This window comes from Cokeromyces recurvatus (genome assembly GCF_025118155.1).
Source record: "Cokeromyces recurvatus strain NRRL 2243 chromosome Unknown BX663scaffold_10, whole genome shotgun sequence".
In the NCBI taxonomy this organism is placed as follows: domain Eukaryota; kingdom Fungi; phylum Mucoromycota; class Mucoromycetes; order Mucorales; family Mucoraceae; genus Cokeromyces; species Cokeromyces recurvatus.
The window spans coordinates 647,501-669,765 of NW_026251396.1; the positions used below are offsets into that span (position 1 = coordinate 647,501).

Consider the following 22,265-nt stretch of genomic DNA (forward strand, 5'->3'; position numbering starts at 1 on the left):
TCCCTATATGTATATAGATATATGTATATAGATATATATGTATATGTACATGTATATGTATATGTATATATATTTATATACATATTTTATTATTATTATTTCTTTCTTCTTCAATCATTCTTACAATGTAATAATAGCATAATATATATCTTTAATTAAACTAAAATATACATATAAAATGATGGATTTTAATATTTATTTTATTGTTGTTGCTATATATAAAACTTATATAATCAGGGAATTCCTGTAGTGGAATGTAAAATAGAGATTTCTATTTATGCAAGTTTATATCTATTTATTTCTTTATCTTCTTCTCCTTGTAAAGTTCAAGTTTTAAATATAGAACATTATTCAAGTATTACATTACTTTTAGCACCTTTATTTTTTATTCTAGCACGAATAAAAGATCTATTTCGAATAAATTTAGATTTATTACACCTTTTTATTTAGTGATACATTTTAAAAAAAAAAAAGTGTAACCAGCATCCTTCACTACCGCTTTTAGCAATTAAGATTGGAGAGTATGTTACTAATTTAAAAAAAGAATGATTGCTGTTGTTGTTGTTGTTGTTGCTGTCGTTGTTTTATTTGAGAAGCAGAAGGAGGAGGGGGTATTAATGGTAAAATACCATGACTATTTGTTGTATTATTCGTAGGCTTTGGTCTTGTTCTTTTAGCCTAATATAACATGTATATAAATTGGATGTGAAAAATAATAATAATTACGTATTCAAGACTTACACCAACATTGCCAATTGTAATATTAATAGTTTGTCCTTCCTTTAAACTATAGTCCATTTTAGGTGTTGTACTTGCTTGTGCAGTACGTTCATTTGCTTCTTTTTCAGCACGTAATTGTCTTTATTTAATTAAAAATATAATATTTAATGCCTGTACTATCTATTTCTTTTTTTTTATTTTAGCAGTTCTCTTCCCCCCCTCCCTCCTCCTCCTCTTTCCCTCCATCCCTCCGCCCTCCCTCCCTCCCTCTCTCTGTCTGTCTGTCTGTCTGTCTGTCTCCCCTTCCTCCCCTTCCTCCTCTCCCCCCTTTTTATTTCAACTTCTTACTTGACAAAATCTTGCAATGTGACATTGAAATCAAAGGCGTCAGAACGTTCCTGAAAACCCATACCGATAAATGCATGTCGACCTAACCCCTCCCACAATGATTTATAAATTTTGTATGTATTTATCAACTCAACCTATTCTTTCCTTTTACCTTCATTTTCAATCTTGAGTACAAAATAACGACTTGAGTCTAATACAGCTTCAACAGAATTTGATTGAATATCATAAGGACACATGGCAAACAATTCACCTGTAAATTTCCCCAAAAAAAAAAAAAAAAAATTAAAAAGTGGTGTTGTTGATTTTATTTCCTTCTTTGCCAAAAAAAAAAAAAATGTATATCCTATTTACCAGTATTACTATCTTCTAACCGAATTTCACATTTCTTTCCTTTCCTAATTATCCTTAAACGACCTTTCCATAAAAAGGAAGTTGCGAGATCTCCCCATTCTGCAGCTCTAATATGTCGTTCAGCAACAAAAAAAAAAAATAAATAAATATGCCTGCCTTTTTTTTTTTTTTTTTTTTTTTTGTTTGTTTCTTTTCCCGTATTATATGTGTATCTTGTGTTTTTTTTTCATTTACCTATAACCTCTTGCTGCTGTTCTAGGTGGAATCCTATACACTAATAATAATAATATGCAAGATGAAGTTAAATGTAAATCCATAATGTACAACTAAAAAAAAAAAAAAAAAAAAAAAAAAAAAAAGGGCAGGCAAAGTGAAAGATAACTTTACCAAAACATTCACGAATAATTAATAAAACACTTTCATACTCATCATCCATTTTTTTTTTTTTTTTTTTGTAGAATTCAATCAATTATTAAGTTTGAAAAAGATTAAAACAAAGATAAAAATACAAAATAGAAATAAAAATAAAAATATACAAATATAAAAAGAGTAGCTTTCAAGTGTGTGGAGTTTAAATATAGAAAATAATGCTGTTTTATTTTATTTTTTTTCTTTTAAAATAGTGAGTTATCATCGTCTACTACGATCTCTTCTTCTTCTTCTTCTTTATCACTCATAATTCCAAAATCATTTTCACTACGAACATCTTCATCATATTCTGGCGCACTTTGTTCAATTGTAAAAATAGGCGTATATTGCTGTGATATCTATATATATATATATAAAAAGCAGTAGTCAATTATTCGTATTTAGTCCTTCTCTTTCCTTACCCTTTTCACTTGCTCACAAAATTGGTCAAATTCTTGTTGTGTTCGACAATAAAAGCCAATCATCATGGAGGGATCAATATTCGCTATATTGACTCTACGCGGTATCGTACAATGATAGGTGTCAAAATCATCTTTTGTATATTCATTTAAATTTTTTGTTTCTAAAGCTGTTCGTGAAAAGTGTGGATCTAAATAAATTAAATCATCGCCTTGTAATCCAATAAAATAAAGCGAGGAATTAGGTCGTCCTCCTGCTATACCTACAAAGGAGGGTAGCTTGAAACAGGCTTTTAAACCTGAATGATAGGTAGGATGAAGTGAATCAATACCTAACCTTAACGTCACAAGTAACAGAACGGGTCTAAATGCTTCTTGTTGAATATGTGTATGTGATGAGGGTAATGCATTGCTTGCATCATACAAGTTTTTAGCTTCTTGTCTACCTTTTTCATCCAATGATGACGATAGTCGATATGTTAAATGACTAAAGTCCCCTCTTGGTTTTTTACCTGTTGTCACATCTTGAACATCATTACGATAAATGACACCATCCGTGGCAAGATAGACAGATAGATTAGCAGGTTGAAAATCGGATACAAGTGCTCTATTATAAACTGTGAATATAGGAATGAATTATAGATATTTATTTATATAACTTCCAAAGTCACTTTACTGAATAACTTGACTAATCGTACTTGGACCAAACCATTCACCAATATTTTTACCGAGTTGTTTCCCTAATAACGCTACTCGATGAATAGAAAAGGGAGCTCTTGGAGACAGTTCATCTAAAAACCAATGGATTATCTATTTACATATAATTTGAATTAAACCTGATTACATATCGTTAATTTATCTTGCTTTTTTTTTACTTTTTTATATTGTTTTCTTTGTTCTTGACTCTGTCTTTGACGTCTCCAGTCTAAAATATGACATGTTATTAAAATTAGAATGCTATAAACCCATTTTAGCCATCATTTACCTCTTGATAAAAGATGAATGATGAATGTATTTGCTAATAAACTTTGGCCGCTTCTTAGCATACAGCCCCATCCTATGTCAGTCTTGTGATTCGATGGACGAATAGGAGGATAATTGTGACGATAAGTCATCCATAATCGGGAAGTGAAATCTTCATAAAAATCAGACGGCCATAATAACAACGAGTCTGAAGAAGAATGTTGTTCTGTGGCAGAAGAAGTACCTGGTCTAAACATATCATCCCTTTGTGCTTCTAATATAGCTTGTTGCATTGAATCTAGAGGTTTCATATCATATTCTCTACCTAATAACCAAATAGTTGGATTCTTTTCATTATTATTATTCATGGAATGGGAATTGTTTTGTAAAAAGAAAGAACTTGAAAGTTCAGAACCAGACATCCATAAATTGGACATGAAATGACCTAATTTAAGTGGAATTTCTGCTGCTAAATAACTTGAATTGGTCAAGAGCTTATCCTTTAAAGGAGCAGTACTGAGATGATTACTATTTTGTGGTTGAGGTAATTCTTTATTATCATCAACTTGTTGAGTCATTACTTGTGGAAATAAATATTTATTTATATATAAAAAAGACTAATAAAAAAGACTAAAATGCATTAATTCTATAGATAGATACATACACACACACACATATAAAGCTGATATGTATTTATTTTGCAAGTATTATTATTATTATTATTATTCGTCACGAGATCCTCAATTAAAGTCACATATTCATACTTTATTCAATCAGTTTCATTTTTTTATGCAGGAAATAACTATGAATAATACATTTACAAATATTAAATCTACCAAAGTGCTCTCCTCTTTTGTCTTTCTTGAGCAATCAATTTACGTTTATGTCCATCCCTTTCATTTGCTATTACCTCATTCGTCACCTTATTCTCTTTTAAGGGTGCAGCGATACTGACAAATAAATTGGAACAACCAAATTTTTTGGCTAATTTAGATCGAGTCCAAGTTTCAGGATCAGAGTCCCTTAATTGACGCATTTCATTTATTTCTGCATCTGTTAATATTTTTTTTGGTTCTCCACTTTTATGAATCAATGGAGCTACTTCAGATTGAACACTGGGTTCCACAACTGGTAAACGTGTAATGAATGTGATGCCGTCTGGTAGCTTGGTTTCTTGAATAGGTACAGAAGGTTTCATTTTTAAATTGGGTGTTTTACTCTTTGTTGCATACGTACGCACATGATTAAAAATACATCTAGATGAGTTATTCATTATTGAAGTTGATTTTATAAATCCAGTTTTTCTTAAGAAAAAAAAAAAAAATGTATAAAAAAAAAAAGTATATATGTAAATGTATAAAAAATTAAAAAGAACAAGGGGGTGACCAGGTTACATACAAAAAAAAAAAAAAAAAAAAAAAAAAAAAAAAAAAAAAAAAAAGAAAAGCTGCTAGGTAAGCGACTGTTAAAAAAAATAAAATAAAAATAAAGCAAGTAATTCAATTACTAACTACTCTTTTGTGTGGAGAAGAAAGATATTTGGTTTATTTCATTTCATTTCATTTTATTTTATTAAAAAAAAAAAAGATATTTCTCTTATGAATACACGCCTTTTCTTTTACTTGTACATGTATATAAATTCTTATCTTAAATTGTATTCCAAAGCCTGTTTCCAGAATCACCAATACCAGGATTAATATAGCTATTCATTTGACTTAATAACGAATAAAACATACATATATGTATTTACATATAATTACCCATTTGAATCAAGTGCTTTATCAATAGCTGCAAGATAAATATGAATATCATCATGTTCTTTTTGAAGTTGAGCAAGTCCTTGTTCAGACTATAACAAATCGATGAGTTGATATTGATACATTTTTTTTTTTTAAAAAAAAAAAAAAAAAAAAAAAACTTACAGCAACCATAGTAACAAATTTAATTTGAGATCCTAATAATCCCCAATCCTTCAACATATTAACAGTAGCAACTGCTGTATTACCAGTTGCGATGACAGGATCCAATACATAACATATATCAATATCAGGCTTATCAGGTAAATTATTATAATATTCTACTGGCTGATGTGATATCTTTTCACGATAAATACCCAAATGATACACTGGTGCTTCAGGAAATAAGTTCAAAAATCCTATTTTTTTTTTTTTTAATTCTAATTTTTCTCACATCCATCTATTCACTTTGTTTGTTTGTATTACCTTCTACAAAGCTTAATCCAGATCTAAGAACAGGAACTAAGCCTACTTTTTGTCTTATTTCCATAGATGAATAAGTACCATAACCACTAAATAACTAATCCCATATAAAAAAAAGTCATGTTAATCAAGTTAGAAGATAAAGATAAAGAAGATAAAATACCTGTGGACCTTGTTTTAATTCAATGTTGAATGATGCTTCATAACCCAATAAGAGCGAAAGGTCGTGGGTTAACTCTCGTACAGTTTTAGAACTTTGATCTTTATCTCTTAATTGAGATAACTTTGTAGCTACAATAGGATGTTGACTTTTATGAACAAATTGATTCAAAGTCATTATAGATAGAAAAATGGAAGAGAAAGAGAGAAATGATACGTAAATATATGAAAATATAAATATTTATTTTTTTAATAATAAAAAAAAAAGGTTGTATCCGCATGAATAATAACGTTTTATTATATTCCGAATATAATATACATGAATATATAAATATATCTCTCTGTATGGTGTCTCACGAAAGTATAATTATAGCAGCTTAGCTTAGTTTCTTTATATCTATATAAATATATACATATACATATACGTATACATGTATGTATATGTATGCATATGCATATGCCCACATAATATCATCTAGTATTGTGCTTATACCTACTTCAATTTCTTTAGTGTTGAACAAGCAATCTAATATATATATACTTACATATATCTAATATAAATCCTTTTGATTCCAGATAACGCGTCTATTAAAGTAAACTAGCTTTATATCATCTTTAAAGATAATATAGTTACACATTTCCCCTTAAAACTGCTTAGTAAAAGAGAAGGAAAATTTATCTTTTTATAATTTGTTTCAGACCTAACATTTGAATGTGTATAATGAAATACTAACACTATTCGAAAACTAAGAAGGAAAAAAAAAAAAAAGGCAATTCATAATAGACGCATACATCACATGTTCCTATATATCAACATGTTATCATATCTTTATTACTAGTTTTTAATATATCGACATAGAATTGTCCCACGGTTCAAAGGTATAAATATTTATACATGCCTTCTTCTTCTTCCTCTTTCTCCTCACCTCCCTTCTTTCTTTCTTTCTTTCTTTCTTTTTTACTGTTCAAAATGACGGCTACAAAAGATGAACTTGTATTAGAAAAGATACTTTCTAAAATAGAAAGCTTAAAAGCTGATCAAGAAAAGTTGACTGAACAGGTAAAATAAATAAATAAAGTTCTTTTATATTCTAAAGTTTTATATATAGTTTGAAAAGTTATCAACCAACAGTAGTGGTAAATTTACTACTACTACTACTACTGATAATGTAGATCCAATTTCACCTTCTATCTCAATTCAAACTATTTTAAAAAATGAAAAGTCATGTACAAGTGAGCAAACAATACCTGTATCTCCTACTACTAATCCATATCCTAGTCGTGTTATTTTAACTAGTATGAAAAAATGATTAAATCTTTTTATTCATTTATTAACTTTTTTTTTGTGTATGTCTATATTCTTCTTCTTCTATCATTATCATTAGCTTATCCAAATCAACAAGGTGTTAAACCTGTTCCCTTAAATTGGGGTGCCAAGGATCCCAAGACAAGAGGTCCAATTATTGCCTCACGTCATGCAGGAAGTCTTAAAAAAAGGCAAGTTTATAGATATATATATACATATTTGTATATGTATAAGATTAAGCAGATAAGGAGGAGGAGGAGAGAAAAGAAAGAGAGAAAGAGAAAGGAGGTTCTTATATAGATTTATATAGAAATGCAATTGGTGCTTATGGCGGTTCTTATTGTATTTACCGTGCATTGGCTATAGCTATCGGCGATTTACCTTCAAACCATCGTCCTAACTTTGATTTAACTGACCCAGTATTCAAGTTAGGTCCTCATCCTGCTTGGTTTGATCCTGAAAAAATTGTTTCAATAGATCCCTTTGGTCATGAGGCACCTATTCTCTTTAAAGAAGAATATGAAAATGGATTAGATATTAGGTATATAGATTAGTAAAAGAAAAAAAATCTAATTCTAATACTAATTCTGTCCTTTTCTCTTCTCTTTTTTTTTTTCCTTCACATATATTTTGTTTTATAGACCTACTATTGCTATTACAAAGGCACATATGACAATGGCTGAGATGGAAATGAGTGTGGAGAAAGGAACATTAAAAGTAGACGGTAAGATTGTCGTTAACTCACGTGGCGATTTGGCTGTTTCAAAAGCTGCTATTGAACCTGTTTGGTATCTTCCTGGTGTAGCCAAACGTTTTGGAATTGAAGAATCCGTGCTGAGGCGTGCTCTCTTGTAAGAATAATAATAATAATAATAAGCATTCTCTTAACTAAATTGCAATTTATTGGTGTATATTATTTTTATATAGTGAAGATACAGGTAAACAGAAAAAGAAAAGAATGTTTATTCTTTACATATATATAATATATATAAACTTCTTTATATACATTCATATAAATCTAAAAAAGGTGGAATGTTCCCTGAGTTGATTACAAGACCTGATTTAAAAGTATTTTTACCTCCAATCGGAGGCGTTAGTGTCTATATTTTTGGTAATCCTGACTATATTTCTGGTAAAGTCTATTTAAAATAAAAAAAAATAAAAAAAATTCTTGGGGATTTTTCCATTATATCTGTAAACTAACAGTAAATATTAGATCCATCCAAGAAATTGACCCTGCGTATACATGATGAGTGCAATGGATCTGATGTATTTGGTATATACACATATAATATATAATATATAATATATAATATATAATATATAATATATATAATATATTTTTATTCATTCCCCTCCCTCTCTTTTCTTATAGGTAGTGATATTTGTACTTGCCGACCTTACTTGATTTATGGCATTGAAGAATGTGCTAAACAAGCTCAACAAGGTGGAGTGGGTGTTATTGTTTACTGTAAAGTATTATTATTATGTATTTATTTATTTTAATAACTAGCATAATCATATTAAACCATGGTTTAAATAAGTTAGAAAAGAAGGAAGAGCTCTTGGTGAAGTAACAAAATATCTTGTTTATAATGCTCGTAAGTAATGAAATGAAACTCCTTCTAATAATTCATTTTATTCACTATTTTTTTTTTTTTTTTATACATTTATACCAGGTAAAAGACAGGTTGGCGGTGATACGGCTAATAATTACTTTTTACGTACCGAATGCATTGCTGGCGTAAAAGATATGCGTTTTCAAGCTTTAATGCCTGATGTTTTACATTGGTTGGGTATTCAGAAAATTGATCGAATGATGGTAACTATATCAAATTATTCTTTTTAATAGAAATTATGAACTAAAAAAAAAAAAAAAAATCTTTCGTTTAGTCAATGTCAAATATGGTAAATTATCATCATAAATATGCGGAAGAAAAAATAATAATGAAATTTTCTATTTTTCCATATAAAGAAACATGACGCTATTGTAGATTCTGGTATTCCTATTCTTGAACGTGTCCCCATACCGGAAGAACTTATTCCAGAAGATTCGAGGTAAAGATAAAATGAATATATTTACTCACTAAGAGGATATAACAGGCTTTTTTTTTTTTGCTTCTATTATAGAGTTGAAATAGATGCAAAAATAGCATCAGGTTATTTTACAAGTGGTGAGGCTTTGAATGAAAATCAACTTGCTCAAGTCAAAGGTCGTAGTTGGGAGGATATTGAGCATTAATGGGAGATTTATGATTGGTTCTCTTTTTTTTTTATACATTTATAATTTGTCAGGTGGGATGATTTTTCTATTTTTTTTTTTTTTTTTAATTTTTTATTTTTTTGCTGCATAATAATAATAATTATATAATAAAAAAGAATAACATATTTAAAATAGTCTTCTCTCATTCTTTTTTTTTTCTTTTTCCTTTCACCCTATTTAATTTAATTTAATTTACTCTTATGACTGCAAAAACAAATAAAGAACAAGATAAACCAACTGCAATTGTTGAACGCTTATCGAGGGAACAAATAACAGCTGCTGTTGAATATTTTATGACAGAGGATGATTTGACGCATCCTGTATTATACCGTTACAAGAGAAATACAATACCCTGTAAATATTTTCATCAGCCAATATACAATAAACATACTCCCAATGCAACTATGAATCAAATGAATCATACAGACTGGGATCTTTATCCTAGTCTCATGCGCAATATTGAAAATGAAGGTTCCGCTGAGCAAGTCAGAAAGCTACATGAAATGGAATCCAATAAATAAATAAATAAATATTGTTTACCCCACTACTGCCACCTCCCTCTTCTTCCTCCTTTTTATACATACATACACATATATATATTTATTCATATTTATATATTTATTATAACAATAAATAAAACTACTTTTTTTCAAGTCTTTTATCTCTTTTTCTTTCCCATGTCCTTTTAAGAACTTGCCTTATGGTGTCTACATTTTCATTCCAGTTAGCTTCAGCTAAACCTATTACCTTTTTAAATTGATCTGGACGATAGACAAAATTCCAAGTACTACAAAAATACGCTTCTTGTGGATCAAAATCAGGATCAAATGATTTGTTAACAATAAATGGGAAATAGGCGACGATAAGAGAACGTCCACTATTCTGTTTTTTAGTAGTAGTAGTACTCTTCTTATCTGAAGAAGACGTCATTTCTTCTTCTTCTTCTTTAATAGTAGTCTCAGAGTCAAATAAGGTACATGTACCTAATCCATATTTTTCTTCTTCTTTTTTTCTTTTTTTATCATCATCTGGCCAGCCTATGCCAATAGGCCAACCTTCAATTCCTCTTCTCTTGATATAACTTTCAGCACGATCAAAATGAGTCGAAGTTTGAATATCAGCACTGAGATCCATTGCCAAGATAACATCTACCTGACGTTCCTCTCGTAATAATGGATAAAAAGGGATGTTATTATCCATTCCTGCATCCATTAGATAGAGTTCCTTTGAATCAATAATGGCCTTTGGACGTGTGATTATGTTGTTGTTGCTGTTATCACTACTCTTAGCATGAGAGACTCTTCTTTTATCTTTCATTTTATAAAATGGATTAGGAAATGATGAAGGTGAAATAGGATAAAAAGTAGACATGGTTGCTTCATATCGTGCAATTGATTCATCTATTTTTGCAAATGCGCCTGGAGGTAAATAATTACGAATTTCTTGATAATAATGAATCAGACTCGCTGCAAATGCAGAACCAAACATGCTAATCATTTATATAAATATATATATATCTATGTGTAGTTATAAACATATAAACATATATATATATATATATATTATCATACACATAAACTTACCCCATTAAAATATCTAATGTTTGCTCTGGTAATTTAATCGTATCTCTACCCTTTTCAAAGGGTCGTCCAAAAGCCCAGGTTGGAATCCAAGCTATTATAAATAACTATCAGTATTATTAAATCCCCCCAAAAAAAAACCCCCCTATTAATTCGTTACCTTCTATTTCTTCACAGCCGACTTCATAAGGTGTAAATTCAAACCATTGATATATATTTGTCTGTTGCTCTTTTTCTATATTTCCTTCCTTCAGTTTTAGAGCCTTATGTGTTGGCTATCTTTTTTTTTTTTTTCCTTACCATCTATCTCTGATTTTAAATTTTCAACTCCTTCCTCAGATGTCTTGTTAGATGTTATATCATGACGAACAGCACAATAAATCGGCATGGGATGTCTACCCTCTTTTAGATAAAATGATTGACTCGATAAATGCAACATACCATTCCTTTTCTCATCTTGTTTTTCCTTTTTCTTTTTATTCGCTTCATATCTTTCTACTATCCTTGACCAATCCGTCAATATATTCCCTCCTATCAGGACGCCAAAAAGATCTACAAAACTGAGATCACCCTTTTGTTGATGATATCTCTGAATAGCACCCTGTAAAAGCAATTTGCTATTCTGAGGAGAGGCAGTGAGTAAAGCAATAAAATGAGACATGTTGGCCCAATGTGTTTGTACATGGGACTGAAGATGGTTTTCTATACGAGCCGGTTCTGCCTCTGTCAAAGAATTATAATAGAGTGACATAGCCCAACAAGAGCCTGATATACCTGTAAGATACATGAGGCAATCAAGAGCCCCGGATGTCTTCATGGCCTTTAAATAACCTACTAATCCAATCATCGCTCGATAACCTCCTCCGCTTGACGCTAACCCAACTATAGGAATATCTTCTTCATCCACACTCTCTGGGTCCACTCCTATAAATTTTGCAAACGCTGTCCTTTGTACTCGTTTTCGAGCCTTGATATAATTTTCTTCTGCTTTTGATAGTTCACTACCTTCTCTATATACAAAAAAAAAAAAAAAAAAAAAAAAAAAAAAAAAAAAAAAAAAAGAGAGAGAGAGAGAGAGATAAAGTTAATAATAATAATACTAATAATAATAAAAGATATGTGAATGAGAATGTCGAATGCTTATACCTAACAATGGCATCTTTTTTAATTTCGGGATGTACAAGAGGATCATTTTCCTCAGTTTTAATTTCTTCTACAATCTTTCTAAAGTCCTCCATTGTCAAATAACACCATAACTTTTCGTATCCCTCACGTAACTGTTTCATTTGAGTGAGAAAGTGTGGATAGAATTCTGCCATTTTGGCATGAAGCACATCCACATTTAAATATTCTGTTGTTGGAGATCTCAATTCGGACCAATTAGGTAATTTATTTTCTAACCAAGACTTGTTTGAAGTTAAAAAGGAAATAAAAGCATTATTATCTTCATCATCTTGGGCTGCCTTCTTCTTCTTCTTCGATGTAAAGAATCGAGTTGTAGTTGAACATAAAAGATGATTTTTGAAAGAAATTGATATTCTTTTTTGTTGTTGAATGCAAGTATTGATGTATATATTCAATCTTTGATTTTTTATCAAATTATGGAACATTATAAGAAAAAAAAAAAAAAAAAAAAAAAGGGAAAGTGATGTTTGGTGCATTTATTATCTTACATAATAGAAAGAGTAAACAACAGCAACTCCGACAATGATTATATTGGCACTAAAAAATGCTGCTAAATCTAATACTTTATAATTCCATGGTAAAATGAAAGTTATATATCATGTACTGTATCAAAGAGCAGATGTATTATAGAATCAAGGGTACAGTGAAGCTGGGAAATATTGGTTAATTTACAAATTTGAATGGTGGTTATAAAAAAATAATCTGGGGCATACTAAAAAAATGATTGGTGGAAAACCGAAAAACGATTGGCTCAAGTAAACTCAGAGCAATATTTATCTGCATGAAATAGCGAAAGCGATAACTAACGCGGATAATCATAATTGTTGTTGTTGTTTTTGACGTGAAAACAAAAGATGTCTCTTGCCATTATTTCTAAGGCTTGTCAATATCTTTTTAAAATTTAGTATTGCCATCAGATCTCGATTCCATATTCTTCTTTTATCTTCGTGTTCATTGGAATTTTTGAGCTACTGAATCATATATAGATATATATGACACCTACCGTCTTTACCTTCAGTAGACTGTTCCGTCTTGTTTTGAAGAGATTGAAGTATCTCTTTGTTTTCCTTTAATTTTTACGTTAGATTTCATGAGTAAGCTAAGTGTAGATTAAGTGGATAAAGAGGAAAAAAAGACGTTGAAAAGAAATACAAGTTCCAAATCGATTGATATATACGAGCTACTGCGGATTAAGCATTGTTCCTGAAAAGGAAGTTCTCTGATAACAGGTGTGGATTTTGACAACTTTTAATCTATATAATTACATGAAATTGTTTCAATATTATTGATTCTTTATTAGTATATCATTATTAAACAAAACTTCTGTTACTCTTTCATTGGTGCTTTACATGATCTTAGCGTCTATTGTCTTTGAAAGAGTTGATCAATTCAATCTATTGGATCTGTGTGTTTTAAATCGAGTATTGAATCGAGTAACTGCTATTTATCTCTCTGTATATGCTCTCTAATAAATAAAAAAAAAAATAGAGAATGTGTATAACACTTGTAATTTTATTCATTCTCTGATATATTCCCTGTTCAGCAAAGCTAATTAATTTACTGTATCTGTTTGTTTTTCCATTTGTGTTTTTTTTATTTGACTCCGTTGCTTCGAAGTCAACATAAGCCTACATTTGTGCGATATCAAGTATGAATACTCAATATTCCAACAAAATATGAATGGTTCATGAAATGAAGGATTCGGACCTAAACTTTGATAGAAACCATGTGTTGAGAAGAGGCTACAGATTCATGTATTTACCTCCATATATTTACTAGTGAATTGAATGCAATTGAGAATTTCTGGGCTCTTTTAAGAAGGAAGATGAAGCGCGAGAATCTGATGGTTGAAGAAAATTTATCCGAGAGAATCGCTGATGCTTGCAACAATGTACGTGTTAGTGATCTTCATGGATTTCGTAGCCGCTTTTAGTTTCATTTTAGTTATCAGAAACGCTCAAAACAACTTTTAAAAACGACCAATTTCTTAATTAACCGATATTTTCCAGCTTCACTGTATCTTAAAAGCGGATGGTGATGGGAAGTTAATTCGGTCCGAAAACAATAAATAGAAAAGGAGGAGGAGTAAAACAAGATTTTAATATTATGACAAATGAACATATCTTGAGGCTAAACTAGATTGGCCAGCCTTATTATTAATAACAAAAGAGTCTTACTCTTTTTTTTTTTGTATTTAAATAAACACAGATGTATTCACAATTTAGTTTGTTATCTTCTAAATATTTATTTTGTCTTGAAAGAAAGGAAAAAAAAAAGTAGTAGTAGTAGTAGTATATAATCAAGGTAAAGTTATGAAAAGAAAAGTTTAAACTATGGTTGGTATATTATGAATGTGATAGTAGTTAAATTAATATGTATATCAGCATTGTAAAATAAAATAAAAAAAAAAGGAGGGGGAGAGGGAGATGTGAGGGAGAATTACAATATGTATGTGGATAAGATATGTGCATCTATTTTTTTTTTTTTTAATAACCAACACCTATCATGATACCATAGCCAAGGGTGAAAATAAGTAAAGTAACAAAGATACTTGTAGGGATACCTACAATGATAAAATCTTTTGTCTTTAAGTAGGGTTTGCCCCTTTGATCTTCCATCATGATAGCAGACATATTAGGATAACCTGATACAGGAAGACCCATTCCTGCTGAACAAGCTAAACCAGCTCCCATTACCAAAAGATTTGGATGAGGTACAGGTAAATTCTGGCCTACCTGCTGTACAATAGGAACAATGATCAATGCAGCTACAGTATGAGAAACAAAAGTAGAAAAGACCAAGATAAGAAAGGCAAAGATAGCAAGGATGGCGATAGGTTGTAAATCTTGTACACCATCTTTAATTCGAAGTGCAATATCCTCTAATAGCCCTGATGAGGTGACAGCATTACCGAGTGACATACCGCCCTGAGCTAGAACCACAACTGACCAAAGAAATGCATTTAGATCATCTTTGCCAAGGATACCTGTTCCAAAAAAGACAAAGAGGGGGATAGCAGCAATCACACCAGTATCGCCAAGATGACTCTCAAGTGATGATTCAGCACACCACAACGCAATTGTTATCAGAGTGATGGACATGACAAAGACTTGTTGCCATGTAATTTTATCACGAGTCGCTTTAATTCGATTAAGATGAGGTACAGATCTATCTGGACGATAGACTAACAGAAGAATCGCCCAACAGATAACGAGACTAATAATAGAGATTGGGAGTGCGACACCGAACCAGATACCCCATCCTGGATTAGGATTCATATATTGTAAAGTGACAATATTTTGAGGGGATGAAATAGGAGATGTCATGCCACCTATGCAACTCGCTAAGGCAATACCTAATAAAAGACAAGGTGCTACAGGGGAGCCATCCGGTAATGTTCGTAAAATCGGCTGAATTAATGAGAAGCAAAGAACAGGAGTGGCTACATTTGAGATCCACATGCATAAAAATGTAGCCACAGACATGATTGCTAAAAGAACCCAACGTGGTCGTGTACCAGCTCGTGAGAGAACATGAGAGGCAAATGCCTTAGCGATACCGTATTTTGAAAGAGCAGCAGCGAGTGCAAATCCACCTAATAACATCATAATCGTCCCGCTAAACATAGAATGAAATACAGAGGAGGCAGCATTTTTGGCTGTCATGATTGTACCATCTGAATTACGCATGATACCAAGTGGGACAATCAAGAAGGGAATCAAAAGTGAAGTAGCATAAAGAGGGATTGCTTCAGTAGCCCACATGACGGCAGCAAAGATAAGTAAAGCAAAGCAATAATTTTCTTGACGATTATCAAAGATATTTACATTAAGCAAGATGATGAACAAGATGAGAGAGAACAAGAAGGCAAGGATACTATTGAATAATTCACTACGAATATTTTTTTCACTAAACGGTATTTTATAGTATTTTTCTGGTTTATTGTCTTTAACATGAGCATCTAGTATTTTACGTTCTTGACCCACCATGTCCTTCCAGACCGTAGTACGATCATAAGCGATCTGTTCTCGTAAATGAGTCTTCATTTGACGAATTGCTAAAGGGAGATAACCATTACAAAAGGATTCAGCATAAATTCGTTCTACATGTTCAATTTGAGCGCGCAATGCATCTATTGTTTGTGGCATAAAGGGTCTAGACTCTAAAACCATTTTCTTTAAATATAAAGTACGCAGGTCCCCATCTAACACCTTGTCATGCTTTTTCAAGATTTTTTCAAAGGCAATACGATTTAATTCAATGTATGAATCCAGTTCAGACAAAGAAATATAGAGAGAGATAAGCTGGCTACGAAGATCAAATAACTGGTCAACATAATCTTGATAATATGCATGATTGGATTGTGTCGACAAATGAGACTCAAAAGACATTTTTCGATTTGTATTTGAATTTTTAACTCCATGGACCACCTCTGTAGAGTCTAATTTTTCTAAAGGAGTGACTAAATTAGGATAATGATGATTACCATGCGAATTTCGATTTGATGAATCTGCTGATAATTCCTTGTTAAGAGCCTCAAGTTTATTATAAAGCTCAGTTTCCTTTTCAGAATAGAAATTTAAGACCTTTTCAAGTTCAACGTCTAACTGACTCATGAATCTAGTATCACCCTCTGTCATTACTTGAGATATGATTTTCTCGGGATCAGCATTAAAATTCAGGGCATCTACTTTTTCTTTTTCAATTTGGAATATAAGTTTCTTCAAGTGATCATAACTATGGATCATAAAATATAAGTATTTTATTTTATTTTTTTTTATTTTTTATATGATATAAAACCTACGCAACATAATAGCTTATCCAATCAGGAACTGCATTAAATTGCAGTGAATGAGAAAACTTCATGTTAAGAAATCAACAAAATAAAAAAGAAAAAGTCAAAATATTTAAAGAAGAAAGAAAAATAAAATGATAAAAAAGTAAAGTGGGAAATTTTTTTTTTTTATAAATTATTGAGAAACGAACTGTTTTCATAAATTGAAGGGCGCATTTTTATTGTATAAATTAAGGGGGAGTTTAGGTACATTAAGTTACTTTAAGAACTATATTAAAAAAGATCTGGATTAGTTCCGGGTAGTACAAAGGGAGTTTCATAATTGGATAGAAATATTCCTCACACGACACCACGTGTGAAACAAGATAGCATTTTAATTCGCTAATGCAAAGAATAGCTCTAATTTGATTGGTTAGACCAAGGTAGTGTGATCAGATTTATATATAACATAGTGCTGTAAACACTAAATAAACTATGCTAGTATATTCTAGTGTAATGCATGATTCTTTTAAAAGAGAGTAGAATATATAGTAGGATAAATTGTTAAATAATTATAGTTTTATACCTTGAATTTCAATTGCATTTTTTTTTTGTATACTAAGTAATGTATTCAAAGTGACTTAATAGGTTTGTTATAATACATGTGTATATTCCAGTAAAATCTTAAAAAAAAAAAAAAAAGGTTAAAAAAAGATAAAGGATACAGAAACTTTTACTATTTTTAATTTTTTTTGGCAGAAATGACATAGGAAGAAATACAATGTTTATTATTATTGTATGTATTGTTTGTTCAAATACATGCATGCTACACCAAATATAGTATATTTATACTCAATTGAATTAAGAAGTCATGAAAATTATAAAATTGAAATCTATTAGTCACGTTTGTTGCGACTTATATGTACCTTTTTCATTTCATTTGAAATATCTGCATGCAAAAAAAGATATATATAGATATTCAAATATTTATTTATACATATTGGTCTTATTCTTGCATCTTCTAAGATTGTCAAAAAAAAAAAGAAGATTTGTACATGTAAATTAAAGTTTTGTAACACTTTTAATCAAGAATTTCTTTTATATACACACGTGCGTATAATGATTGGCTCTTATGCTAAAAGAACTCAAATTTACAAAAGCTTTTCTTGTTATTCTGTTGCACATAATGAAAAAGAAGGGTAGATAAATTTTGCTAGCAATTAAACAATTAGTAATATAGTTAAATTATATTGAATAAGAATCATATCATATATAAAGGAGTCTATTTCCACACAACGAATATATACAAGTAATTTCTGTAAATATATTTATTACACTAAAACGTAGTCATATCTAAATATAATATCTCTAACAAATTATTATATAAAGGTACAGTTTATATTTATAATCTTTTGAAGATCAATTTACCGATCCTGTTAAAAGTGGATATTGAAGAGAATTACTATATGCTCCTTTACCCTGTTAACATACTGCTTAAATAAAATATAACTATGAATTACAGTGCATTCTGTCCTAAATTTAGTTATATAATTAATGTCATTGATAGCTTGATAAGATAAATGTTCAATTTTTAAAAGCAAAGTGACATTTTGATTATTGTTACCGCTTACAATTTATTATAATAAAAAGTCAGCATATATACAATAATATGACTATTATTTTAAAAAATTAATATTAGTGTAAACATAATGGTATGTATATTATCTTAACATATTTATAAGTATATCTGAGGTAAGCTAGATGTATATAAAGAATGATCTTATACTAATAGATATCCTCAAATTAAAGGGTCCTTATTTCGAATTAGTAGCTCCAAGTTATATGTCTCAGTATAATTACCAGGATTCAAGTAGATTATAAATTTAATGTATTTAAAAAATGCCCAGAAAATAGATGTTACAATAATAGTTGTAAAAATCAAGCACAGCGAAGATGGGCATAATTATCGAATAGCATTATCAGACCTAAATTGCTATATTTGCCATAGACAAATTATAAGTATTAAAGCTACAGATAAACCTATAACGATAAGACTATGAAGAAAAAGTTTATAAGAGTAAATTAGATAAAAAAAAAATAGTGAAATTGATATATTCCAGAAGCATAGTAATAGAATACGAGTAGTTCAAGGTACAATGCTGTAGATAATTCACTATGATATGAATGCTTTAGAATAAAATTTGACTTGTGTTAAATATATTATGAGCAATGCATTTATTAATTTTGATGAAAACCTCTTACGTTAAATGACTTTACAAAATAAATACCTATTCATGTCATGACACAATAATAAATTAATATAATTTATTAATATATAAAGTCTAAAGGAAAAGGCTTGGTTCAAAAAAAAAAAAAAAATACGCCATGTATATAATTTTATTTAGCTTTTTGCTAATTCCAGGTAACTTTACGATCCCTAATTTGATTTATTAAAGGTATATTACAGTAAGTTTCATTATTTATCATAAACTTATTACTTTAAAATTATAACTCACGACTTGTTTATTAAGAATACGACGAAGCGTTTTATATTTTATTATCGTAATAAGCTCTATATATTTTCAAACTAGAAGATGTAAGATACTATCCTTTTAAGAAGAAGCTGAAAGTTCTAGATAGCATAATTTTATTATACATATATATCAAAATGAACCGGCAATGGAGTAAATAAAGGATAGAATAAAAGATGTTGTAAAGACAAAGATTAATCTTTTAAAGTTTATAAATGAACACATCTTTAATATCTATTAATTATGATAATCAATATGATGCCATTGTAATGGTTATAACAGATATATGACAAATTGTCAAAGCAATTAAACTTTTTTATATAACCTTATCAATATCTAATTTCCATCTTTGTCCCTGAAGATTAATACTCGAAGAAATGACCCTTATTGTTGAGAGTTGTTTTCGTTTTTAGCATGGAATAAAGTTTACAATAATAACATTTTCAATTAAATAAAGCTTCTTCTTTTTTTTTTTAGGAAGATCTTTATAAAGGGTTTTCCTTGAAAATCTTCATTTTCATTATTATATAGATGAATAACTAAGAGAAAAGAAGGCTACAGTTTCTAATAATACTTTACACAGATTTGGATATCTATTAAATATCTTTAGTTGGGTTATCATGAATATTTGGCTATATTGAATTGAATGTAAAATAAGAAAAGCATAAAATGACAAATAATAGAAGTCTGTTAGGAGATTCACATAAACAATATATTTGAATAAATGGAAAGGAAATATAAAGAAGTGATACTCTTTATCTTTTCATAAGATTTGAGCTTATACATATTACTATAAAATGCTAAGAACATGTAATTATCACCTTAAATATTATATTTTAAAGTATAACAGCTATTTTACTGGAAAAAAAAATTCAGTACTAATATTTATATACATGTCTTTTAATATGGAATAAGCAGCAGTATGTTAACAGTAGTTGCAATCTTATTAGACTAAAAGAAAAACGATTTGTAATAGGACACTTGTTATGTATGTCATATAAAAAAAATATTAAGATCCATTTTTCATTTATTACAATGAGTTGAAATTCAATTTTCAAAATTATGTCATCCAAGACCGAGACAAATGAAAAGAAGCTTTTTTTTTTTTTTTTTTTTTTTTTTTTTTTTTTTTTTTTTGTCTGTTATATACATATTTTGGTCTCGAATAATAATAATAATAATAATAAAATCTATACATCATGTCTTCGTCTAATGAGTCTTCATCACCGACCATTTCTATCGAAAAGCCCATCACAACAAAAGACATTGCCAACTTATATTCTCATCTCCAAACGATGATTGAACATGTGCCTAAATCACCTCATCAACTTACCCCTACGACGTCCTCTACAAGTTTAAAGCAATTTAAAAAAGAGCCAGACTGCCCTTGTCATCATATCCTTGTTTCTAAAGACTCAGAGCATTGCGCACTTTGTGATGAAACTATACCCGCTATTCAAGATATCCAGCATGACCGTGAGCTAAAACGGCAACAAATAGAGTCACTTCAACAACAACTCACCGATTCTCGCACTACTTCGAAACAGTATGAAGCCGAACTTATTGAGCTTCAAAAAAAATCAAATGAAGTCAATAGAACACTAGAGCGAACCAAAACAGCATTGTCATCACTTGAGCAGGATATGGTGGTGCTTCAAAAGAAATATGAGACGGAAAAAGAAGAAGCTGAAAAGGCTCAAAAGGCGAAACGGGATGTCGAAAATGAACTCGAAGAATTATCACAACGTCTATTTGAAGAAGCCAATGGAATGGTAGCTGATGAAAAACGACAGAGGCATGAATTAGAAGTACAATACGAACATCTTAAAGAAGAGCTTCGGATATGTCGAGAGCAAATGGAAGCAGAAGAGCTACAGTTGAGGGAACTAAAGGAAAAAATGTGTGCACAAAGTACAGAAGAAAGAGTGGACACAGGAAGCAAGCTTGAACAACGTGCATCACGTGATATGACCCGTCTCTTCCAACGTCAACCCATGAATACCAATAATAACGATATTGATTCTTTAATATTCAAGGAATTTAAGGAATTTGTCAAAACTGATGTTCCACTTCGAAAGATACATTTGGTATCCTACATGAAAAACAGCTTTGCGGAAGATATTGAACCATGTTTAAGGTTTGCTCGTCTTTCCTCCAAAAAATTATGTGAGGCCATTTTATTAAATACTTGTTTTATTGAAGAAACACCTTATGGATTTGCTCGAGAACAAATTCAAAGTCGACCAGCAGATATGCCTCTTAAAATTTCAGCAGCGAAAACATTGATTTGGGAGCGATTATCCAATTCAGTATTTGAGGGCTGTCAGGCATGTGGACGTATTAGTGGTGAAGATTCATTGCCTTATCGATTCCGCATATCTGTAATCGATGATTGGGCATGTATCGATCGTTATTGTCGCGACCGACTAGTCTCTGTTTGTGAATTTTATACATTTGTAAGAAATGTACGACAGGGCTATTACAATGGTAGAACAATAGATGATTTATATAGCGAATCAATACGTCTTAAACTGCAAATGTTTTATGCAAGGTAAATAAGCCAATATATATATATATATAATAAATATGTGCATACATTTTAATCTATTGTATTGTTATGAATTAGAATGGGAACACTATCTCAAACACTACATCAAATGGGAGTAAAAGGAGATGAAATGGGACATGCTTCACAACCAAACATGATTATACCACCTCCTATTGAGGATAATACTATCATGGATAAAAATTTAAGTGAAGACAAGAAAACAGACGAATTTACTAATGAAAACAATGCTCTTAATATACTTGAAGATAACAATATAGAAGCAAATAAACAAGACTATAGAAATTCACTACAGTCAGAAAAAAACGGTTAAGTTATAATATTTGCACTAAAATTGCGCAGATCAACTGACAAAACCAAAAAGACGGTGGAAAACGAAAAAAAAAAAGAATTTTTTATTGCCTTTTTAGTCATAAACAAAAAAAAAAAAATATTTATATTGTTTAAAATAAACTAAATCAGATATTTTTTAT

At 30.1% G+C, this 22,265-nt stretch overlaps 11 protein-coding genes across 11 annotated transcripts in view; 5 read left to right on the forward strand and 6 right to left on the reverse strand.

Moving 5' to 3' along the window:
* BX663DRAFT_471640 (coth protein-domain-containing protein) overlaps window positions 1-197 on the forward strand; it is a 2,681-nt gene extending 2,484 nt beyond the window's left edge. The window contains exon 3 of the mRNA XM_051524154.1: window positions 1-197. This exon is cut by the window's left edge and continues 1,499 nt beyond it. The gene's annotated coding sequence lies outside the window, so the exon portion shown is untranslated.
* Window positions 198-482: 285 nt separating this feature from the next.
* On the reverse strand, window positions 483-1,986 carry BX663DRAFT_507256 (uncharacterized protein). The gene is made up of 7 exons (XM_051527307.1): window positions 1,807-1,986; window positions 1,654-1,693; window positions 1,420-1,526; window positions 1,220-1,318; window positions 1,069-1,150; window positions 742-859; window positions 483-678 (listed from the first exon to the last, which is right to left on the reverse strand). Exons 1-7 carry the CDS (start codon window positions 1,853-1,855, stop codon window positions 535-537), a joined length of 639 nt encoding a protein of 212 aa, XP_051383651.1. The 5' UTR covers window positions 1,856-1,986; the 3' UTR covers window positions 483-534.
* Window positions 1,987-2,634: 648 nt separating this feature from the next.
* On the reverse strand, window positions 2,635-3,885 carry BX663DRAFT_37933 (uncharacterized protein). The gene is made up of 4 exons (XM_051522189.1): window positions 3,232-3,885; window positions 3,122-3,171; window positions 2,923-3,056; window positions 2,635-2,863 (listed from the first exon to the last, which is right to left on the reverse strand). Exons 1-4 carry the CDS (start codon window positions 3,785-3,787, stop codon window positions 2,857-2,859), a joined length of 747 nt encoding a protein of 248 aa, XP_051383652.1. The 5' UTR covers window positions 3,788-3,885; the 3' UTR covers window positions 2,635-2,856.
* Window positions 3,879-4,549, reverse strand: BX663DRAFT_507259 (mitochondrial ribosomal protein subunit L20-domain-containing protein). The gene has a single exon (XM_051527308.1). It carries the CDS (start codon window positions 4,480-4,482, stop codon window positions 4,042-4,044), a length of 441 nt encoding a protein of 146 aa, XP_051383653.1. The 5' UTR covers window positions 4,483-4,549; the 3' UTR covers window positions 3,879-4,041.
* A 253-nt stretch (window positions 4,550-4,802) lies between these two features.
* Window positions 4,803-5,799, reverse strand: BX663DRAFT_471651 (uracil phosphoribosyltransferase-domain-containing protein). Its single transcript, XM_051524155.1, has 5 exons — window positions 5,592-5,799; window positions 5,432-5,525; window positions 5,132-5,364; window positions 4,970-5,058; window positions 4,803-4,911 (listed from the first exon to the last, which is right to left on the reverse strand). The coding sequence occupies exons 1-5, from the start codon at window positions 5,763-5,765 to the stop codon at window positions 4,857-4,859; spliced, it is 645 nt and encodes a 214-aa protein (XP_051383654.1). The 5' UTR covers window positions 5,766-5,799; the 3' UTR covers window positions 4,803-4,856.
* Window positions 5,800-6,499: 700 nt separating this feature from the next.
* On the forward strand, window positions 6,500-9,194 carry BX663DRAFT_507262 (GTP cyclohydrolase N terminal-domain-containing protein). Its single transcript, XM_051527309.1, has 14 exons — window positions 6,500-6,647; window positions 6,697-6,883; window positions 6,973-7,084; window positions 7,204-7,434; window positions 7,535-7,744; window positions 7,821-7,831; window positions 7,921-8,025; window positions 8,110-8,169; window positions 8,269-8,364; window positions 8,438-8,494; window positions 8,573-8,715; window positions 8,787-8,801; window positions 8,869-8,951; window positions 9,024-9,194. Exons 1-14 carry the CDS (start codon window positions 6,558-6,560, stop codon window positions 9,133-9,135), a joined length of 1,512 nt encoding a protein of 503 aa, XP_051383655.1. The 5' UTR covers window positions 6,500-6,557; the 3' UTR covers window positions 9,136-9,194.
* On the forward strand, window positions 9,018-9,736 carry BX663DRAFT_38010 (uncharacterized protein). The gene is made up of 2 exons (XM_051522190.1): window positions 9,018-9,188; window positions 9,273-9,736. The coding sequence occupies exon 2, from the start codon at window positions 9,357-9,359 to the stop codon at window positions 9,675-9,677; it is 321 nt and encodes a 106-aa protein (XP_051383656.1). The 5' UTR covers window positions 9,018-9,188; window positions 9,273-9,356; the 3' UTR covers window positions 9,678-9,736.
* A 9-nt stretch (window positions 9,737-9,745) lies between these two features.
* BX663DRAFT_507267 (acyl transferase/acyl hydrolase/lysophospholipase) lies at window positions 9,746-12,361 on the reverse strand. The gene is made up of 5 exons (XM_051527310.1): window positions 11,883-12,361; window positions 11,037-11,746; window positions 10,897-10,971; window positions 10,740-10,830; window positions 9,746-10,645 (listed from the first exon to the last, which is right to left on the reverse strand). The coding sequence occupies exons 1-5, from the start codon at window positions 12,344-12,346 to the stop codon at window positions 9,796-9,798; spliced, it is 2,190 nt and encodes a 729-aa protein (XP_051383657.1). The 5' UTR covers window positions 12,347-12,361; the 3' UTR covers window positions 9,746-9,795.
* A 1,313-nt stretch (window positions 12,362-13,674) lies between these two features.
* BX663DRAFT_433033 (uncharacterized protein) lies at window positions 13,675-13,854 on the forward strand (the record flags this gene model as incomplete). Its single annotated transcript, XM_051522970.1, has 1 exon — window positions 13,675-13,854. A coding segment is annotated over one exon (180 nt), but the record flags the coding sequence as incomplete, so codon positions are not given.
* A 282-nt stretch (window positions 13,855-14,136) lies between these two features.
* On the reverse strand, window positions 14,137-16,892 carry BX663DRAFT_471662 (SPX domain-containing protein). Its single transcript, XM_051524156.1, has 2 exons — window positions 16,726-16,892; window positions 14,137-16,658 (listed from the first exon to the last, which is right to left on the reverse strand). The coding sequence occupies exons 1-2, from the start codon at window positions 16,785-16,787 to the stop codon at window positions 14,408-14,410; spliced, it is 2,313 nt and encodes a 770-aa protein (XP_051383659.1). The 5' UTR covers window positions 16,788-16,892; the 3' UTR covers window positions 14,137-14,407.
* A 3,463-nt stretch (window positions 16,893-20,355) lies between these two features.
* Window positions 20,356-22,251, forward strand: BX663DRAFT_507273 (uncharacterized protein). Its single transcript, XM_051527311.1, has 3 exons — window positions 20,356-20,702; window positions 20,781-21,777; window positions 21,853-22,251. Exons 1-3 carry the CDS (start codon window positions 20,426-20,428, stop codon window positions 22,103-22,105), a joined length of 1,527 nt encoding a protein of 508 aa, XP_051383660.1. The 5' UTR covers window positions 20,356-20,425; the 3' UTR covers window positions 22,106-22,251.
* The last annotated feature ends 14 nt before the right edge of the window (window positions 22,252-22,265 follow it).

Coding starts and splice junctions, on each gene's coding strand:
- BX663DRAFT_507273 (XM_051527311.1), top strand. CDS start 20,426: ATGTCTTCGTCTAATGAGTCTTCATCACCGACCATTTCTATCGAAAAG. Junction 20,703..20,780: donor TCAAGATATCCAGCATGACC/GTGAGCTAAAAC, acceptor AACAGTATGAAG/CCGAACTTATTGAGCTTCAA. Junction 21,778..21,852: donor CTGCAAATGTTTTATGCAAG/GTAAATAAGCCA, acceptor GTTATGAATTAG/AATGGGAACACTATCTCAAA.
- BX663DRAFT_471651 (XM_051524155.1), bottom strand. CDS start 5,765: ATGACTTTGAATCAATTTGTTCATAAAAGTCAACATCCTATTGTAGCT. Junction 5,059..5,131: donor AATTTGTTACTATGGTTGCT/GTAAGTTTTTTT, acceptor GATTTGTTATAG/TCTGAACAAGGACTTGCTCA. Junction 4,912..4,969: donor AAAGCACTTGATTCAAATGG/GTAATTATATGT, acceptor TCAAATGAATAG/CTATATTAATCCTGGTATTG.
- BX663DRAFT_38010 (XM_051522190.1), top strand. CDS start 9,357: ATGACTGCAAAAACAAATAAAGAACAAGATAAACCAACTGCAATTGTT.
- BX663DRAFT_507267 (XM_051527310.1), bottom strand. CDS start 12,346: ATGTTCCATAATTTGATAAAAAATCAAAGATTGAATATATACATCAAT. Junction 11,747..11,882: donor AAAAAAGATGCCATTGTTAG/GTATAAGCATTC, acceptor TTTTGTATATAG/AGAAGGTAGTGAACTATCAA. Junction 10,831..10,896: donor CGGCTGTGAAGAAATAGAAG/GTAACGAATTAA, acceptor TATTTATAATAG/CTTGGATTCCAACCTGGGCT.
- BX663DRAFT_507262 (XM_051527309.1), top strand. CDS start 6,558: ATGACGGCTACAAAAGATGAACTTGTATTAGAAAAGATACTTTCTAAA. Junction 6,648..6,696: donor AAGAAAAGTTGACTGAACAG/GTAAAATAAATA, acceptor TTTTATATATAG/TTTGAAAAGTTATCAACCAA. Junction 7,435..7,534: donor GAAAATGGATTAGATATTAG/GTATATAGATTA, acceptor TTTGTTTTATAG/ACCTACTATTGCTATTACAA.
- BX663DRAFT_471662 (XM_051524156.1), bottom strand. CDS start 16,787: ATGAAGTTTTCTCATTCACTGCAATTTAATGCAGTTCCTGATTGGATA. Junction 16,659..16,725: donor TGGATAAGCTATTATGTTGC/GTAGGTTTTATA, acceptor TATGATCCATAG/TTATGATCACTTGAAGAAAC.
- BX663DRAFT_37933 (XM_051522189.1), bottom strand. CDS start 3,787: ATGACTCAACAAGTTGATGATAATAAAGAATTACCTCAACCACAAAAT. Junction 3,172..3,231: donor CATTCATCTTTTATCAAGAG/GTAAATGATGGC, acceptor GTCATATTTTAG/ACTGGAGACGTCAAAGACAG. Junction 3,057..3,121: donor AAAGAAAACAATATAAAAAA/GTAAAAAAAAAG, acceptor ATATGTAAATAG/ATAATCCATTGGTTTTTAGA.
- BX663DRAFT_507259 (XM_051527308.1), bottom strand. CDS start 4,482: ATGAATAACTCATCTAGATGTATTTTTAATCATGTGCGTACGTATGCA.
- BX663DRAFT_507256 (XM_051527307.1), bottom strand. CDS start 1,855: ATGGATGATGAGTATGAAAGTGTTTTATTAATTATTCGTGAATGTTTT. Junction 1,319..1,419: donor GTTAGAAGATAGTAATACTG/GTAAATAGGATA, acceptor GGAAATTTACAG/GTGAATTGTTTGCCATGTGT. Junction 860..1,068: donor ACATTGCAAGATTTTGTCAA/GTAAGAAGTTGA, acceptor AATTAAATAAAG/ACAATTACGTGCTGAAAAAG.